This window comes from Balaenoptera ricei, chromosome 2 (genome assembly GCF_028023285.1).
Source record: "Balaenoptera ricei isolate mBalRic1 chromosome 2, mBalRic1.hap2, whole genome shotgun sequence".
NCBI lineage: Eukaryota > Metazoa > Chordata > Mammalia > Artiodactyla > Balaenopteridae > Balaenoptera > Balaenoptera ricei.
Window position 1 is genome coordinate 125214347 of NC_082640.1, and position 14079 is coordinate 125228425.

At 36.4% G+C, this 14079-nt stretch overlaps 1 protein-coding gene across 6 annotated transcripts in view; it reads right to left on the minus strand.

Moving 5' to 3' along the window:
* Nucleotides 1-14079, minus strand: part of RALGAPA1 (Ral GTPase activating protein catalytic subunit alpha 1) — a 226179-nt gene that overhangs the window by 176394 nt on the left and 35706 nt on the right. For all 6 annotated transcript variants that reach the window (XR_009500898.1, XM_059914119.1, XM_059914115.1 and 3 more), the window contains exons 2-4: nucleotides 4881-4991; nucleotides 4277-4326; nucleotides 654-711 (exon numbers count right to left, since the gene is read on the minus strand). Coding sequence is in view for 5 of the 6 variants with exons in the window: in XM_059914119.1 (XP_059770102.1) it covers nucleotides 654-711; nucleotides 4277-4326; nucleotides 4881-4991 (219 nt within the window). In the remaining variant the exon portion in view is untranslated. The remainder of the gene's footprint in view (nucleotides 1-653; nucleotides 712-4276; nucleotides 4327-4880; nucleotides 4992-14079) is intronic.

Sequence of the window (14079 nt, forward strand, 5' to 3'; positions counted from 1 at the left end):
AATGTCCTATAATGAGAGCTCAAGAGTCCTGTGGTGATGCTATGATTGTTACAGAAACAGACTCCAAGCCAGCAAGCACCTTGGCTTAGCTCCTGGTAAGAGAAAGTCTATGACCTCCTGCCTACTTGGTCTTTCACAATAATCCACAGCAGCGTTGCTTATTTTTTCTTTCCCCGTTTTCTTTTCAGCTTCATTTCATGATCTGGGAAGCTCTACTTCGTCTCTTCAAGCAGTAAGCTTAACTCCAGTTCCCTCCTTTTTTATTAATACACTGCTTGCTTTCAAACCTGGAACCCATGGCTTTCGCTCTATGTGGCACTTTGTTACCTTCTCTTCCATTTTTGATTACAGAATGTTTATTCTGATGCTGAGTCTGCTTTTATTTTTTTGGCTTTATAGTTTCATCATCATTGCTAACATATTCAGAGTAAATGAACAGGTGGATCAAAGAAATTTAATATGCCATTTTTATTAGAAATCCTTCATGTATGTTTTTATCTTATATTCCCAATAAGTCTAGTTCTGTATTCTTTATTTTGTTTTTACTAAAGCATAAACTATGAACTCATTTCAAATAATGACCAACCCATTAAAGAGTATTTTCATATATTATCATTTATTTCAAGTATGAAATACATATTTAAATTACTTACCAATACTATGAAACTGCCATCGCTGATGAATTCTTTCTGGAAGAAGTTGTAAAATTTTCTAAAAATCAATATGAATAAAACAAAGAAAGAAAAGTATGAAAAGCAAGTAACACGTCCTCATCTTGAGCAATGTGAAAAATTAAACAAAGAGCTTACACAAAGCCTTTAAGAGTTTCTTACATAAAAGACAGCATTACAAATACAAAATAGTCTTTGAGCTAATCTGATGGTACTGGCACTACTTCAGCGCTGGCATACTGATTAGTATTTGAAAACTCCAGAAAACAACAAGCTATATTAACAAAGACTTGGAACAGGAAATTAATGAAATTTATCTTTTACTATGATGTGAAAAGTAAGTATACTTCTCTTTAGTGAATAAATACTAACTTTAATATATATATATATATTTTTAACATCTTTATTAGAGTATAATTGCTTTACAATGGTGTGTTAGTTTCTGCTTTATAACAAAGTGAATCAGCTATATATATACATATATCCCCATATCGCCTCCCTCTTGCATCTCCCTCCCACCCTCCCTATCCCACCCATCTAGGTGGTCACAAAGCACCGAGCTGATCTCCCTGTGCTATGTGGTTGCTTCCCACTAGCTATCTATTTTACAGTTGGTAGTATATTTTTAAATGCTCATTTACTATTCTTAGAACTTCTGCATTGTGGATAGTACTGATATGTTTTAAATTCTTTTAGATATTAATATTAGTGACGTTTTCTCTCCAAGCAGTTCTTTTTTTTTTTTAATAAATTTATTTATTTATTTTTGACTGCATTGGGTCTTCGTTGCTGCACACAGGCTTTCTCTAGTTGTGGCGAGTGGGGTCTACCCTTTGTTGCGGTGCGCGGGCTTCTCATTGTGGTGGCTTCTCTTGTTGCAGAGCACAGGCTCTAGGTGCACAGGCTTCAGTAGTTGTGGCACACGGGCTCAGTAGTTGTGGCTCGCAGGCTCTAGAGCACAGGCTCAGAAGTTGTGGCACACGGGCTTAGTTGCTCTGCGGCATGTGGGATCTTCCCAGACCAGGGCTTGAACCCGTGCCCCCCGCATTGGCAGGCGGATTCTTAACCACTGCACCACCAGGGAAGCCCGGTCTCCAAGCAGTTCTTTCTCTTACTTTGATAAATCTTACAGGGAAAATATTTTGCTTCCACAAAAATCCTATCAAATACTTATACTAAATTAATTCATGTGAACCCAAAGATACTTATATGTTATGATGGCTACGGGTATGAGAACAAAATTTTAAGATTCAGGAGCCCTATAGTTAAGCTAACATATATAGGCTTTCACAAGTTGGGAATAAACACTTTTTACATATAATACTTTCAAAATTTTGTCTATATTTTCCTTTATATATTGCACCTGTGTGGATTATTCTAGTTCAACAGCTGCCTTATTATGCTGCTGAACTACGTTCTCAACACTCATCTGCTTGCTGAATGACATTTGTGTGCGTTTGTTATCATTGCTGCTCTATTATAATTATTTAGAATCACCATTAATTGAATGTTCATAAGGACCAAACACTAGACACTTTATGTAATGATACCTCATTAATCCTCACAACCATCCTAAAAGGAGTGTTCATTGATCTCATTTGACAAATAAAGAAATGGGTTAAGTAATGTGCTTAGGTTAGAAAAGGAAAAACAGAGATTCCAACTTCCATATGCCTATTTCCAAAACTTGTGCTTTTATACTATTCTGTTCAAAGAACAGTATGCATGTTTTTATACTTCTCTATCTTCCTTTTGATGTAATCTTCTTTAGTCCCTCTCATATAAGAGGATGATGAAGAAATTATAAAGTTCTTCACAGATAGATGCTATTCCCACATGAGATACATAAACTTCTTCACCTCTGCCCTCCTATTTCTCTCATACTTAGCCAACAACTGTATAATTATATTTATGGTGGTGTGGAAAGAGATAAAATTATAGAAAATTAAAAAGACAAGTTTGTGAACTACTCGAAAGTACTCCTAAATTATCACTATTAAATTATAGTTTAGATTTAATCCCATATAAAATGTAAATTTAAATATATTCATCTTTTTTATTCAGTCATATAAAGATGAAAGAAATCATGTATACTCTTAACTACACAGAAGAAAGCAGAATATAAATCCTATGTCATACTGACATTACATACTGATGCTTTTTATTCCAGAAAAAGGAAATCATTTTATTTATAATTTTTTTTAAAATCATCATTAGTCTCTAAAGGTGGAGGTCAGATATTATTGTCCCCATTATAAGTAGAAAAACATCAGCACACAGGTTAAATATTTTTTCCAAAAGATGAAAACCCTATATCTAACATCTCTTTTCCTAATGAAATTCAGTGACTGATTACAAACATTTGTGTTCAAAGAGTAACAAATGACCAGTATATATTACATACAGGAAAATAAGTATTATTTTTTAACAGAAGGAATATTCTGAAAGAGCTTCTATTAACTAGTCAATCATTTCAGTTTCCTGAATATAGGGCAAGCATGAATGTCCGAAGGAACACTTTCCAGGAATTATCATCTTGCTTTCTCTGTGCATACTTTTACTCTTTCTCAAAATATTCATGTTTTAATATTTCCCTTGTAAACAGTTCATGCAAACACTTGGGGAGGTAAATATAAGCAAATTCCTCAGGGTTAATGACTAATGAAAATTAACTGCAGAACAGGTACCAACACCGGTTACTTCTGTCTGGAACTCTTTAAAAAAAAAAAAAACTCTTTTTTTCAGCTGTGACTAACTCAGCAACTAAGAGAGGGATCAAATTCTTCAATTCTTCTAAACCATACTAAAATAGTCAACATACAAAATAGTGAATTATCTTTAATTAGCAGTAGATAGAATAGTTCAATCTTTAGAAACTGATTTCTAAATTCTTTACTATGCTTTTCAAGATACAAGGTCTAATCCTGACTTTCTCCAGTTCTCTAAAATTCTCAATAAAGATCAGAATACTCCTATCACTATTTGATTTGAAAGACAGAATGAAGAGCATGGGGTTATTTGAAAAGCATGTGTGTCCCTCATTTTTATCATTGTGCCAAAAATGAAACAAATTTTAGCAGAGTATCAAATGTTGTTGTTTCCTTCTGTTTATTTAGCAATAAAAATTTGTCCCACCCCAATCCAAAGTAAATGTAGTAGAACAACAATTTATAAAATATTTAAAACTATTTTATACAAGTTTTCAACGAAAAGCAGTTAAAGCAGAAACTATAAACTCCTTAGGTATGTAACAGTTCCACGAATTTACCCTCTCAAGTAAGAATGTTTTGGTTTTTTTGTTTTTTTTAAATTCTCCATTTGTGTAAATCTCCCACAAATTAAAATTTTCTTGTTTGCAGACACAGTGAATATTGTACCAACTGTGGTATCAAATGCATAAAAACATAATTTTATCTGTACCTAAAAATAATATGTGTACCTCAGAAAATAATTAAGAATTAAGTCAGGTATATTTTTAGGTTAAAAAGTGCAACTCAGTTTTTGAAAAGCATGGTAGATTCACAGTGTTTTTTAAATATTCAATATATTCCTTGTACGTTCCAAAAATTAATTTTGGAAAAAAAGTTACATTGGCAGGTACTTACCTCAAAAATAAAAAGTATAGCATCCAATTCCTCCCTTTGAGACTTGTGACCTAAAACATTTTTATAAAAAAAATTTTAAACATTATCATTTTGTCCTCAATGTCAACAACCACTTAAAAAGCTTAAAATATTTCAAGCACTTAAGTTTTTTTTCTCAGTGATTCTTTAATAAAATGTTTAAAGTGTATTCTGTTCAATGTATAGACAATATCATAGCATCTCTCTCTACTCTTTTTAGACTGTTAAATTCAGATTCTACATATTTATGTCTAAAAACAAATCATAATATATTGTGGAGAACTCTAAATGAACTCTAAAAATGAATTTATGAAAATGACTGCTCAAACCTGACATATGCCCCTAGGGCAGAGCAAAGGTGAGAAAACAAGTAAACCTGACCAGAGAAAAAGGAAATCTAAGCCTTTTCAAAATAATAAGGATATTACTACTAACCCATAGTGTGAGAGGGGTGTCTACAAGCTGTCTAACAAAAAGAAGTGAAATAATACTAAAATTCCAATGTCCAAGAGTATATTTTTAAGTGAATGTTTATGACAATTATTTGAAACATCAACATAAGCCAAGACTGATTTTAACATCTTACCTTTCTGTTTAAGACTAGCTTCAATAGTGACAAAATTCTCAAAAAACACATAATATATATGTGAAAAATGTTGGTCAAAAAACTGTTTTAGATCGATGGACTCTGCATTCTCTGAAAAATAAATGAAAACAGTTTTTAGTGATTACTATTTATATCACGTTCAGCAAATATTTATTGTGGCATGTTTCCTTCAAAAATGTCAAAGAACTGCTCTTAAAATTCTATTAAAATATTTAAGAGATGTGTTTATACATTTATATCCTTGTTCTCACAACTTTAGCTTTTAAAGATTTTAGTTTTAATTTTAAAAACTGGTCAAATCAGGTTATCATAATCTTTGTTTACTAAAAGAAAACAATGCCTCAGAAAGTTTTATCCAAAATCATTAAAAAAGAAGTTCTATTTTCAATTCACAGCTATGCTCTCCTAACTTTTCCCCAAGACAGTTAAAAATCAGTATTTCTAAGAGTAATAATACATGTCTAAAATACATTTACTTTAAATATCTAACAATAGGCTTTGCAAATAGGCACTTAAGTATTACAAAACTCAGGTAATACTCTTCTATAAGAACTGTCAGTATAGTCCAAGGCAGAGAAACTGAACATTTAACTGTATGCAGAGCAGAAAGTGTTGGGTACTAACACAAAATTACTTTCAAAACTCAATGAGGGGTGAAGGTGGGGAAAGAAGAAACGCCTGACAGAGAATGTATTATCTGAAAAGACCTCTAAGAACAGGAAGGACTTTGGACATAAAGTGGTGGGTTTGAATGAGAAAGACATTCTCAGCATAAACAAAGACATGAAGTGAGGAAAGTAGGATAGGATGCAGAAAAATAATTCATTTTGGCTAGCTCTGAGCATTTTGATAAAAACAAAATAGAAAAAGCATCCTTGATATGTCAAAAAATATCATAAGTGCAAACTAAGGAAATGGGATTTATTATTTAAAGCAAGATATCTGTGTCGTAGGTGTATATGTACTTATGTATTTTATTGTTTGGTTTATTTTCAGGGGGTGAGAAAGTTGGGGAAAAGGGGAGGAATTAAGAACTTTTACTTTATATACTTCCTACTATTCAAATTCCTTTACAAAAAGCACATGTCTTTTATAATAAACAAATTTGAAAAAGGCAACTGGAAAAACAAAGATTTTTTTGAACCTGGGAGTAAAATGAAGAATAAACTAATAACTGCTGATAAACTCAAGTTAAAGGTAAACATCAATTAATTTCTTGGAATGCTCTAAGGCTGAATGGAAGATTTCATAATAAAGTTAACTAGTAACAACACACAGACAGCACTTTAAACTCTGGTGTATTATCTTACCCTATGAATATTCATAAATCTTTAATGACATCTCATCTACGGAATTTTCCAAGACCGTTTCCCTTTTGTTTTGCCCTCCCCAAGGAAGGAATGGATGCCCTCTCCTCTCTATTCCCCTGTGTTCTCTACATTTCTCTCTCATGGAAATAATTATGTCTCAAGTGTTTCCTTGTCTTTCTTCCAGGACTAGTCTATAGTTTCTTTAGGATAGAAAGTGTGTCTACCTTAGTATTTCCAAAACCTAAATAAGCACAGGGCTGAGCACATATGTACTCAAATGTGTCTTATTATTAATCAAATAAATTATTTTAATGTTATTGTATTCATTTTGTAGCTTGGAAACTTTTTATCTTAATTTTATTTTTATTTAGACTGCATAACCTACTGACAGGCAAAATAGCACTGCTTCATCTTGACTGGAATTAGAACACCCAGATTCCATTCCTACCTGTAACACTATCTGTGTACATTTTCACAGAACTAGGGGAAAAAATAATAGTAATGGCTAACACAAACAATGTTTTCTATATGCCAGACACTCTTCTAAGCCCTTTACAGAAATTAATTCCTAAAGTCCTCAGAACAACACTATGAAATAAGTACTACTATTATCCCTAACTCTAAAGATGAGAAAACAGGTATACAGAGTTTAAGTAATTCAGTTAGTAAGAAACAGAGTCATGGATTTAAACTCCACACAGCCTGGATTTAGTGCCCATGCTCTTAACCTCTATGTTATTCAGTTTCCAGTGTAATATTGATACATCTATAAGAAAAATAAGAAAAGAACACTAGTAGTTTATCTGTTATCTGCCTGTAAGAAGATAAGAATAATTGTCATTGAATACTAGTTAAACATATTTTAGAGACTACCAAAATAAAACACATACACTGAGATAAACAGGAAAAGTATTCTGTTTTCCCCACTGAGTAGTTTGAAGTAACAAAGAACTATGAAATGAGAATGAAATAGACTGCTATAATTACCACTAAATTTCCTGAAATTAATGTTTCAAACAAAACTAATGTCCCAGGGGAAAGAAGAAAATGAGAACAATAACAAAGCAAAACAAAAAAATCAAAACAAAACAAAAGCAAACATGAATCAACTCAAGATTTTGCAACATAAATTTAGGAGCCAAGATAGTCTCTCTCAATTTCCTTCCCATACAGCATGTTACACAAAGCCTGGAAACTACATACTTGCTAATAAAAAAATACTGCATCAAAATTAGGTCAATTTGTTTTTTACTCTGTATCTATTTGTAATGAACTAGTTAGCAAATAAAAACTCTTATATTTTTGCTCACCAATTCACAAAATTTACATAGTGGGGGAAAACAGGAAGAAACACAAAAAAGGTGGATATAAGAGAATAAGAAGGTTTCACTTATTTAAAAAGAAGTCTCTCTAAAAAACAGTAACACAGAAGGAAAATATAAAAGGAAGGAAATCCACAAAGAAAGAGATTATGGAAAAACTTCTACCCAATACCTTTCCCCCAAAAATGCCCCATAACCCATTATGTTTTCTCTTTTTGTGAATGCCTCCATTACCTTTAGTCAGCATGGCTCCTAATTATGTCACATTAGTTAGTACAACTGTCCCTCGGTATCAGCAGGTGATGGTTCCAGGAACCCATCAGATGCCAAAATCCGAGGATGCTCAAGTCCCTTATATACAATGACATAGTATTTGCATATAATCTATGCACATCCTCCCACACACTCTAGATTACTTATAATACCGGACACAATGTAAATGCTATGTAAATAGTTGCCTGGGTGCAGCAAATTCAAGTTTTGCTTTCTGGAATTCTCCAGAATTTTTTTTCCTGAGTATTTTTGATCCAAAGTAGGTTGAATCTGAGGATGTGGACCCACCCTTCCAAAATGGAGTGCCAACTGTATCATTCTCTTACAGATACTGGATGCTCTTTGGGAGCAGAAAGCATGCCTTAGCCTCTTTTATCTTTCAAATTTTTTCAAAATTTTAATCTGAGGAAGTGCTTTGCATAGTGCTAAACTGATGGTTGGCACTTAAAAAAAGTTTAAGCATTCAAAAACTTCCATTTTTAGAAATACTTCTGTTTGATTTGCAATGTTCATGAATTAGTATTTCCTTAAAGAAATCAAATAAACATTTCAACCACAAATTAAGATTGAAGTTTCTGAGATTTTAAAAAAACTGATTCAGGCTTAGGAATGCTTTGAAGACCTTTGCGAATACTAACTTTAAGTAGCAAAATAGTTCTAGACTTCATTTAGTTTTCACAAATAAAATTTCAGTTGTCTCTAGGATCTTTTTATGAATAAGCTTCAAGAACCTAATTAATATATTTACTTCCTACTACATCTTTTGAAGACATCTAAGCTCTATAACAAATCTATAATTAAAAATTACAAAATTCAGAAGGCCAGTTTACCTGACCTTAAATTTCAGATACCTGTACTAAATACTTCCCTAGAAAAGTTATCACATAACCCACGCTAGAAGACCAAAAATTCAACAAATTTTATAATACCATCATTCTTCTTCCTCATCTATAAAAAAAAAAAAGCCACCATTTAGAACTTTTCCTCAAATGATGGCATTATAATACACTAATCTGTGAAGTGTATCACAAGTAACCTGCTCCTAATAATAAAGTACTGAACAATGCAAATTATTGCCTTAAAATAATCAATAATAATGAGGACTGATCCAACAATACAGTGAGTAACACAAAAACCCCTCTAATTGCAGAGACACAGAAATGCTGGATAAAAATAAATAATACAAGCTCAAAAAAAAAAAAAAAGTAAGAGGAGAAGGAGTAGAAGTGAAGAAAAGAGAGTAAGTAGGAAAGGAGGAAGTGGGATGGAGGAAGAGGTGCCATGAGGGAGAGGAGGATGGTGAGAATGTGGTATAGAGAAAGGCAGGGAGGGGTTGAAGGGGAAATATGGAGGAAAGGAGATAGGAAGGAAGTAAGGATGAGGAGAAGGGAGAATGCATAAGGGAAAAGAAACACAAAAATGTAGTATTAAAATATAAGCAAGGGCTTCCCTGGTGGCGCAGTGGTTGAGAATCTGCCTGCCAATGCAGGGGACACGGGTTCGAGCCCTGGTCTGGGAGGATCCCACATGCCGCAGAGCGACTGGGCCCATGAGCCACAATTACTGAGCCTGCGCGTCTGGAGCCTGTGCTCCGCAACGAGAGAGGCTGCGATAGTGAGAGGCCCGCGCACCGCGATGAAGAGTGGCCCCCGCTTGCCGCAACTGGAGAAAGCCCTCACACAGAAACGAAGACCCAACACAGCCATAAATAAATAAATAAATAAATAAATAAATAAATAAATAAATAAATAAAATATTAAAAAAATATATATATATATAAGCAATATGGAGTCAAGCACAAATAAGGGGGGAAGCAGAAAAGTAAGAGGAAAACAGAAAGAAGGTGCAAGAGAGAAGAAGGGGGTAAAACCACACAAATAGGCTGGAAAATTATAAACAATACATTATCAAGTTCTAAGAAAAGAGGAGCGTATATGAGAAGGGAGAAGAAATTGAGAAAAGGGAGGAAGAGAAGGGAGGACAAAAGGAGGAAACAGAGAAACAGTAAGTTGGAAGACAGACTGATGCTATTACTCAGAATGTAGCACAGAAAAATAATAAGATGGAAACAGACTGCCTGAGAAGTTCCAAGAACAAAGATAAAATGTAAGCAATATTCAAAGAAATAAGGTCTGAGTACTATCTAAAATTGGTGAAATATGTAAATAAATCTTCAGACTGAAAAAGCATAGTGATTCCCAAGCAGGATGAACACAAATCCACACACAGTCACATCCTAACTCCACAAACAAAATGGAAATACTAAAACCAAGAAAAGTTACCTACATAGAAATATCAAAACTAACAACAGACTTCTCATCAGCCCAATAGAGGCAAGAAGACAATGCAATTTTATATCGAAAGAACTAAGGGAAAATAATAATCATCCTAAAATTCTAATTCAGCTAAACTACTGTTCAATAAGATGAACATGAGAATAAAGAAAAGGCATTTTCTAACATACTTAGAGTTTAACACTTAAAAACCCTCACTCAAAGAATTACAAAAGATAGATTTCTGAATGCATAGACGTAAAGTCACATGCGAGAGTGAGAAGCAAGAAGCAAAGATGAGCTAAGAAACTGGAAAATGTGTGGGTAAATCTCAATGAGCACTGACTGTTAACAAAAGTACTAATGCAAAAGGTTACTAACAAGGAGGAAGTAAAATAATGGGCAATAATGTGAAAGATGAAACAAATGCTGGAGAATTTTAAGATCTTATTTAACAGGACAGTAGAAACAGTGATGAACTCTAGACTTCAATATTAGTATGCTACTGAAGTTTTTGAGTTACCAATAAGAGAATAACAACAATGCATAACTTCTAATCATTAGAAGGGAAAAAGAATATAGAAAAGCTTATCAATCTAACAGACATGAGTAAAGAAAAGCACCCCAAAAAAGTGAATGAGGTGACAGAAATAAATATAAATATACAAGTAACTACAAAAAAGTTAATGGATTAAATACCACAGTTAAGAGAGAGCTGTAATCATACTGGATTTAAAAATACACACAGAAGTCAAGCTACAAAGTATTTACTAAGAAAAGTATTTTTAACCCAAATACTAACCAAAAATACCAACAGTAATCACGCAAGAGACAAAAAGTAAACATTAAGGCAAGAATTACTACAATTAAAGAGGTCAATGTATTTTGACAAAAGGCTCAATTTACCAGGAAGCTTTAATTTCAATTTTGCATGAAGAGTTATAAAAAGCAAAAGCTGACAGATTTCTAAGGAAAAGCAAACCCGTTTATAGTGTGGTAGCTTTTAACACATCTGTCTCATATTTAACAGAAGTAAGTAGTTAAGTATACACAAGATTTGAACAACAAAAGGAGCACTTTACCTGTAACACTCAAAATTCAAGAGAGTATAAATCTTCTTCTCACGTAAAAGTAAGGTATTTATAAAAACTGAACTACTGGGGACGTCCCTGGTGGTACAGTGGGTTAAGACTCTGCACTCCCAAAGCAGGGAGCCCGGGTTCAATCCCTGGTCAGGAAACTAGATCCTGCACGCCGCAACCAATACCCTACGTGGCACAACTAAAAAAGCCCGCATGCCACAACTAAAAAGAGCCCACATGCAGCAAGGAAGATCCCGCACGCGGAAACAAAGATCCTGAATGCTGCAACTCAGACCCGGCACAGCCAAATAAAAAAGTAAAAAAATAAATACATAAATATTAAAAACAAAAAAAGTTTAAAAACTGAACTAGTAAGGACACAAACTAAATAGAAAAAGAACCAAGAATAACTTAGCACATACCATGCTCTCTGACCAAAATGAACTAAAATTAAGAATTAATAGGGGCTTCCCTGGTGGCGCAGTGGTTGAGAATCTGCCTGCCAATGCAGGGGACACGGGTTCGAGCCCTGGTCTGGGAAGATCCCACATGCCGCGGAGCAACTGGGCCCGTAAGCCACAACTACTGAGCCTGCGCATCTGGAGCCTGTGCTCCGCAACAAGAGAGGCCACGATAGTGAGAGGCCCGCGCACCGCGATGAAGAGTGGCCCCCGCTTGCCACAACTAGAGAAAGCCCTCGCACAGAAATGAAGATCCAACACAGCCAAAATAAATTAATTAATTAAAAAAAAAAAAGAGTTAATAACTACGGACTTCCCTGGTGGCACAGTGGTTAAGAATCCGCCTGCCAGAGGAGGAGCTTCAAGATGGCGGAAGAGTAAAACGCAGAGATCACCTTCCTCCCCACAAATACATCTACACGAGGAACAACTCCTACAGAACACCTACTGAACACTCGCAGAAGACCTCAGACTTCCCAAAAGGCAAGAAACTCCCCAACTACCTGGGTAGGGCAAGAGAAAAAGAAAAAACAGAGACAAAAGAATAGGGACGGGACCTGCACCAGTGGGAGGGAGCTGTGAAGGAGGAAAGGTTTCCAAACACTAGGAAGCCCCTTCGCGGGCAGAGACTGCAGGTGGCGGAGGGGGAAAGCTTTGGAGCCATGGAGGAGAGCGCAGCTACAGGGATTCAGAGGGCAAAGCGGAGAGATTCCTGCACAGAGGATCCGGCCGACCAGCACTCAGCAGCCGGAGAGGCTTGTCTGCTCACCCGCCGGGGCGGGCAGGGGCTGGGAGCTGAGGCTCGGGTTTCGGTCGTATCCCAGGGAGAGGACTGGGGCTGGCTGCGTGAACACAGCCTGAAGGGGGCTAGTGCGCCACAGCTAGCCAGGAGGGAGTCCAGGAAAAAGTCTGGAGCTGCCGAAGAGGCAAGACACTTTTTATTGCCCCTTTGTTTCCTGGTGCGTGAGGAGGGGATTAAGAGCACAGCTTAAAGGAGCTCCAGGGACAGGCGCGAGCTGCGGCTATCAGCGCGGACCCCAGAGACAGGTATGAGACGCTAAGGTTGCTGCTGCAGCCACCAAGAAGACTGTGTGCGAGCACAGGTCACTATCGACACCTCCCCTGCAGGGAGCCTGTGCAGCCCACCACTGCCAGGGTCCCGTGATCCAGAGACAACTTCCCCGGGAGAACGCACTGCGCGCCTCAGGCTGGTGCAACGTCACGCCGGCCTCTGCCGCCGCAGGCTCGCCCCGCATTCCATACCCCTCCCTCCCCCCGGCCTGAGTGAGCCAAAGCCCCCGAATCAGCTGCTCCTTTAACTCCGTTCTGTCTGAGTGAAGAACAGACGCCCTCAGGCGACCTACGTGCACAGGCGGGGCCAACTCCAAAGCTGAACGCCAGGAGCTGTGCGAACAGAGAAGAGAAAGGGAAATCTCTCCCAGCAGCCTCAGGAGCAGCGGATTAAATCTCCACAATCAACTTGATGTACCCTGCATCTGTGGAATACCTGAATAGACAACGAATCATCCCAAATTGAGGAGGTGGACTTTGGGAGCAACGATATATATATTTTTTTCCCTTTTTCTCTTTTTGTGACTGTGTGTGTGTATCCTTCTGTGTGTGATTTTGTCTGTATAGCGTTGCTTTTACCATTTGTCCTAGGGTTCTGTCTGTCCGTTGTTGGTTTTTTTTTTTATTTTTAAGTATAGTTTCTAGTGCTTGTTATCATTGGTGGATTTGGTTTTTGGTTTGGTCACTCTCTTCTTTCTTTCTTTTTTTTTAAAATTTTTATTACTTAAAAACAATTTTTTAAATAATTATTTCTTATTTTTTATTTTAATAATTTTTATTTTATTTTATTTTCTTCTTTCTTTCTTTCCTTCTTTTCTCCCTTTTATTCTAAGCCATGTGGATGAAAGGCTCTTGGTGCTCCAGCCAGGCGTCAGGGCTGTGCCTCTGAGGTGGGAGAGCCAACTTCAGGACATTGGTCCACAAGAGACCTCCCAGCTCCACGTAATGTCAAACGGCGAAAATCTCCCAGAGATCTCCATCTCAACGCCAAGACACAGCTCCATTCAACAACTACCAAGGTACAGTGCTGTACACCCTATGCCAAACAACTAGCAAGACAGGAACACAACCCTACCCATTAGCAGAGAGGCTGCCTAAAATAATAATAAGGCCACAGACACTTCAAAACACACCACCAGAGGTGGACATGCCCACCAGAAAGAAAAGATCCAGTCTCATTCACCAGAACACAGGCACTAGTCCCCTCCACCAGGAAGCCTACAAAACTCACTGAACCAACCTTAGCCACTAGGGACAGACACCAAAAACAACAGGAACTACGAACCTGCAGCCTGTGAAAAGGAGACCCCAAGCACAGTAAGTTAAGCAAAATGAGAAAACAGAGAAACACACAGCAGATGAAGGAGCAAGGTAAAAACCCACCAG